The following is a 6065-nucleotide window of genomic DNA, read 5'->3' on the forward strand; positions in this document are numbered from 1 at the left end:
TTCACTGCCTTTGAGAGGTAAGCTGTGCTCTCTCTCAAACTATCAAAGGTTCTTACTGTAGTTTGCTTACTGATTGGTCTTTTTTTTTTTTTTTTTTTGGGTTCTTTGTTTTTGCTACGTGCGACTACTGGGCGGGCACTGGCAAACAGTATAGTAATTTATTCACTTTGTTGAAACCTCAAAATTTTTGTTTGAATTAGTTGTAGTGTTGCTTTTACTAGTACTAGTACTAACTAGCCTAGTGGATTCTCTCGCACTCTCTTGGACCTTATTGCTCTTGATGGAAGATTGGTAGCTTTCGATTTCAGTGGCTCTTGCTTTTTCTCATCTTTACTGATGGATTATCTACTGCTTGGGTTTTCTTGATTTTGTCTACTCAGGTGATTTTTCTTATGCTCACTGTTTTCTCTGAATCTCTGATTAGATTTAGCTTGGGGTTGTGTTTATCTCCCTTTGCAGGTTCCTTCAAATCCTTTTCCTTTTAAATTCAAGTTTGATCACATATTTAGATGGATTTTGTCTTCTGGCTTCTGTGATTTCTGGATTGCTTGATGACTATTTGTGTTCTCATGGAGATTCTGTGGTTAATTTCATATCATTTGTGTTAGTTCTTGATGATTATTCATGGAGATTCTGTGGTTAATTTCATATCATTTCTGTTAGTTCTGATGTGGTGTTTGTGGAGCTATATTATTGTGAGAAGCAATAATTATGTGAGGGGTCCTTGATTCACTCTTAGTAGTTTGTGTTATGATTGTGTTTCTTGAATGGGACCAATTCCTACTTTTTGTATTCACTCTATGTAGTTTGTGTTATTAATAATATTCTGCTCTCTTTAACAGTTGATGTTTCCCATTTTCCCCAGAGTTTGATTTCTATCACTTGCTGGTTTTCTTGATTTTTGAGAGGTGTATATTGTGTGAATTGACAATGGTTTCGAGGTCATACTCGAACTTATTGGACCTTGCTTCTGGCGAATCCCTAACTTTTGGGCGGGCGGGGAAGAAACTCTCCCGGGTTGCCACTGTGGCCGGGGTGTTATCTGAGCTTGACGACGAGAGTAGAAGCAATGGTGGTTCGGATGTTCCCTCCTCGATTTCTCAAGAGAGGATGATTATTGTTGGGAACCAGCTTCCTCTTCGGGCGCATAGGAGAACAGATGGGGAAGAAGGGTGGAACTTTAGTTGGGACGAGGATTCTCTTCTCTTGCAGCTCAAAGATGGGCTTGGGGAAGATGTGGAAGTGATTTATGTTGGTTGTCTCAAGGAAGAAATAGATCCGAACGAGCAAGACGATGTGGCCCAAACTTTGCTCGAAACATTCAAATGTGTCCCGGCTTTCATTCCTCCCGAGCTCTTCAGCAAATTCTACCATGGTTTTTGTAAACAGCAGCTATGGCCTTTGTTCCATTACATGCTTCCTCTCTCCCCGGATCTCGGTGGCAGGTTCGACCGCAACCTGTGGCAAGCATATGTGTCCGTGAACAAAATATTCGCGGATAAAGTGATGGAAGTGATAAGCCCCGATGATGATTTCGTGTGGGTTCATGACTACCATTTGATGGTGTTGCCAACGTTTCTGAGGAAGAGGTTTAACCGAGTGAAGCTAGGATTCTTCCTGCATAGCCCATTCCCGTCTTCAGAGATATACCGAACTCTACCAGTACGAGCTGAGCTTCTTCGAGCTCTCCTCAACTCCGACCTTATTGGCTTTCATACCTTCGATTATGCCAGGCATTTCCTTTCGTGTTGTAGCAGAATGCTCGGGATTCCATATCAGTCCAAACGAGGCTACATCGGGCTAGAGTACTATGGGCGAACCGTGAGCATTAAGATTTTGCCAGTTGGTATCCATATGGGGCAACTTCAATCCGTGCTGGACCTTCCCGAGACTGAAGCTAGGGTTGCTGAGCTTCGAGATAAATTCCGTGGCCAGACAGTGTTGCTCGGGGTTGATGACATGGACATATTCAAAGGAATAAGCCTTAAACTCCTAGCCTTTGAGCAATTCCTAATTCAACATCCTGCTCTAAGAGGAAAAATCGTTTTGGTTCAAATTGCAAATCCAGCCCGAGGCAGAGGGAAAGACGTGCAGGAGGTCCAGTCTGAAACCGATACCACTGTCAAGAACATCAACCGGAAGTTTGGAAAGCCGGGATACGAGCCAGTTATTCTAATCGATACCCCTCTTCAGTTCTATGAACGAATTGCCTACTATGTAGTAGCGGAGTGTTGTCTTGTGACAGCAGTACGGGATGGAATGAATCTAATACCTTACGAGTATGTTATATGTCGGCAAGGAACTGATAGGCTGGACGAGACCTTGGGGCTAAACCCGACAACGCCTAAAAAGAGCATGCTGGTGGTATCAGAGTTCATTGGGTGCTCCCCATCGCTTAGCGGTGCAATTAGAGTCAACCCGTGGAATATTGATGCAGTCGCTGAAGCAATGGATTCCGCTTTGGTTGTTTCCGAGCCTGAGAAACAGATGAGGCACGAGAAACATTACAAGTATGTGAGCACTCACGACGTTGCATATTGGGCACATAGCTTTATGCAAGACCTTGACCGAGCCTGTGGGGATCACGTGAAGAGGAGGTGTTGGGGTATCGGGTTTGGCTTAGGCTTCCGAGTAATTGCCTTGGACCCTAGCTTCAGGAAGCTATCGGTTGAACATATCGTGTCTGCTTACAAAAGGACCAAGAACCGGGCAATTCTTTTGGACTACGATGGCGCTATGACACTCCCGAATTCTATCAGCAAGGGTCCAAACGACGAGGCTGTTGGTATCCTAAATAACTTGTGCAAGGATCCCAAGAATGTCGTTTTCCTCGTTAGTGGAAAAGACAGACAGACTTTAACTCAATGGTTTTCCTCCAGTGAAAATTTGGGAATTGCAGCCGAGCATGGATATTTCGTTCGGTAAGTACATCAAACTTTCACACTACTACACATTTTTCTGCCATTTCAGTACTGAATTTGGAGTCCTAGATTTGAAATAAGTATTAATTTTTTTTTTAATCTATATATAATCAGTAAAAATTTTAAGCATGCTGTTCTTTTCAAGACTATACCGAGAAAGGGTTAAGATCAGATGGTTAGATACCAGAATAATCGAGGTAGTCATTAAAGGATATTTAATGAAGTCTAAAATGGGAAAGCCATAGTCTTGTCTTTAAATTATTGTATGATTCATTTATGAGTTTGAAAACGGGAACAAAACCTCATAGGTACAAGATAATTACGAGCATTTGGCCTGGTGCTTTTAGGCCTTGTATTAGACGGGGGGCCAAGCAGTTGCTTTAGTTTGTTCTTGCATATGTTAAAACATTTGTGTCTGTTGTTAAAAACTGAGTTCGGTTTTGATGATATTCAATCGAGTTTCATCTCATATCCTCTTTCTTTTACGAAAAATGCTTTCTCCTATCATTGTTGTACCTATTTCAGGCCAAGTCGGAATGAAGAATGGGAAACTTCTATTGCGGTGCCAGATTTCTACTGGAAGCAAATTGCTGAACCCGTAATGGTACTCTACACGGAGACAACTGACGGTTCTTTTATCGAGACCAAGGACAGTGCCCTCGTTTGGAATTACCAATATGCAGATCGGGATTTCGGGTCGTGTCAAGCCAAGGAGCTCCAAGATCACCTCGAAAGTGTTCTTGCTAATGAGCCTGTTTCTGTCAAGAGTGGCCCTCACATTGTCGAGGTTAAGCCTCAGGTTAGCACAATAAGTCCTATACTTCAACCCTTTGAACCTTAACTCTGATACCAAATTGGAGAAATATTTAAACTATTTAGTGAGACTACGCGTTTATATTTAGTATATTATATGCTCAACGGCTTGAATCTAAGTCGGGCAAAGACTCGAAGTAGTAAAGTAACTCTCGAACAAAACTTCCAGGGAGTGAACAAAGGTCTTGTGGCAGAACGACTGCTAGCGATGATGAAGCAGAAGGATATGCTGCCTGATTTCGTGCTGTGCATCGGGGATGACAGGTCAGACGAGGATATATTCGAGGTGATAATGAGTGCGGTGGCTCAAGAATCGCTGTCCCCGGTTGCTGAAGTGTTCGCTTGCACAGTCGGGCAGAAGCCCAGCAAGGCAAAGTACTACCTCGAGGACACCTCTGAGATCCTGAGGATGTTGCAGGGCCTCGCGACTGCTTCTGAGCAATCTGCTCGAGCCATCCCCCGCTCTTCTCAGCAGGTTATCATTGACAGAGAATAGAGCCCGGGAAATTAAAGAACAAAAAAAAAACATCATGTCTCTTCATTTTTTAGTATAAACTGAGTTTCCCTGGGTTGTTCTGTTGGCCAGATTGGTCTTTCTCTGGTAAGAATATGGGATTTTATTTATCTTGAGTCAAAGAAATTCTTAGGTTTATCTTTATGTTGTTTAATATGTTATATGATTATGCAACTTATGTTGTTACTCAGGTATGACAGTGAAATATGCAAATATGGCTTCTTTTTTTTTTTTTTTTTTTTTTTTTTTTTTGTGCGCGCTTATGGTATGAGTTTTTTGTATTCGGGCCCACCTGACTAACCTTGGTTCGCTTCGAGAGGCACAGGAGTTGGCCCAATAAAAAATTATTACTTGTGAAAATCAAATTCAAGATATACCAAAAATCGTTCTACAAAGAAGTTCATTTGCCACTTGAACCATGTAACAACAAAACAATAAAACATAATTAATGGCTAATTAAAGGTATTCAAGGGAACTCATGTCCAAGTGCACACTCGTGTCTAGGTATGAATGTACAAACTCTAAAATTTATCATGCAAAACTAGAAAGTACATATTATGATATGTAAAAACACAACTTAAAAATAAATTTCTGAAAGAGTTTATTATCGAAATGGTCCTCGACTATTGTGAAATTACTAATTTGGTTCTCGATAATTATGTCATCGACTTTGAAAAATTTAACCATTTTGATATCCGTTAAATCGGGACCAAATTGGTAATTTCATTATAGTCAAGAGACCATTTCAGTCAAAAATTAATTACCGAAATGGTCCCTTGACTATAACAAAATTATCAATTTGGTCCCAATTTAACGGTTGTTTAACAACAAAATAAACGGAGGACCAAATTAGTTAAAATTTTCAAAATCGAGGACTTAATTGGGCAAGAAAAATTATTGAGGACCCAATTGATAATTTCGCAATAGTCGAGGGATCATTTCGGTAATAAACTCTTTCTGAAATTAAAACTCGACATTGTATTCTAATCTCTGAACATATGAACTCACACAAAAATGTACAAATTTATAAACATCTTCAATTTGTTAGTTATATGTTTTTTTTGGATGACGAGGAATCTACAACCACTATTCAAAGGTGACCCTGTGTGACGGGTTAGATTGAGAAGGTGTTGGCAAAAATCAAATTAGTAACCTTTTAGTACGAGAGTGACATTCCAGCCACTTGACTACCGATTTCGAGATGGTTAGTTATACGTTTAACAATTCTTGCACGCAAATATATATTCCCAACATGGCAACATCTTTACGTAAAGGCTTAGATTTACAGTGATTAATGACACCATTTAGCAGGCAAGTTTACCAAATTTAATCTGGGTTTTGAAATTTACCAAAGATTTTTTTAACTCAAGGTTACATTAGGTGATGAAATATGGAGAGTTGAATGCTTTTGGAACAAGTAAAAGAAGAAATTCATTTAGATGCAATTAACAAATTGAATGCTAAGAATATGAAGGCTTCAGTTGACATCATATTTAGCATTTGTCAATGAGGAAGTTAACAATAAGGTAAGACATGTTGGGAAATGTGTGTTTTTTTCCTTAATAAATTGTCTAATTTGATCACTTCTATACAAATCTTTTACACAATAATATTATCATAATTACAATAAAAGGGTTAATTTAAGTTTAAATCCCTTGACTATTTACACTATTTTGTCTTCTAGTGATCAAGTTTAAAATTGTTTATATCTAATCGCTTCACGATTGATAACATACCATTTCTAGTCCTTTGAGTGTGATACTCCAAGACTTAAAGTAGTACATTTTTAATAATTAAGTAACTAAATTTGAATTTAA

General features: G+C 39.4%; 1 protein-coding gene across 3 annotated transcripts; it reads left to right on the forward strand.

The window, feature by feature from the left end:
• On the forward strand, window positions 1-4478 carry LOC116029345 (alpha,alpha-trehalose-phosphate synthase [UDP-forming] 5). Of its 3 annotated transcripts, XM_031271301.1 has the most exons (5): window positions 1-17; window positions 150-380; window positions 866-2921; window positions 3447-3720; window positions 3904-4478. In XM_031271301.1, exons 3-5 carry the CDS (start codon window positions 931-933, stop codon window positions 4228-4230), a joined length of 2592 nt encoding a protein of 863 aa, XP_031127161.1. In that variant the 5' UTR covers window positions 1-17; window positions 150-380; window positions 866-930; the 3' UTR covers window positions 4231-4478. The 3 variants fall into 3 exon arrangements, with proteins under 3 accessions (XP_031127161.1, XP_031127162.1, XP_031127160.1); XM_031271302.1 differs by lacking the exon at window positions 1-17 and having other exon boundaries at window positions 83-380; window positions 843-2921; XM_031271300.1 differs by lacking the exon at window positions 1-17 and having other exon boundaries at window positions 83-380.
• The last annotated feature ends 1587 nt before the right edge of the window (window positions 4479-6065 follow it).

Source organism: Ipomoea triloba, chromosome 9 (genome assembly GCF_003576645.1).
Source record: "Ipomoea triloba cultivar NCNSP0323 chromosome 9, ASM357664v1".
NCBI lineage: Eukaryota > Viridiplantae > Streptophyta > Magnoliopsida > Solanales > Convolvulaceae > Ipomoea > Ipomoea triloba.

What these genes read in the sequence shown, in the direction of transcription:
- LOC116029345 (XM_031271301.1), top strand. Translation starts at nt 931, where the DNA reads ATGGTTTCGAGGTCATACTCGAACTTATTGGACCTTGCTTCTGGCGAA. An exon ending in GAGCATGGATATTTCGTTCG is followed by an intron (nt 2,922 to 3,446) that starts GTAAGTACATCA and finishes TACCTATTTCAG; the next exon opens with GCCAAGTCGGAATGAAGAAT. An exon ending in TTGTCGAGGTTAAGCCTCAG is followed by an intron (nt 3,721 to 3,903) that starts GTTAGCACAATA and finishes CAAAACTTCCAG; the next exon opens with GGAGTGAACAAAGGTCTTGT.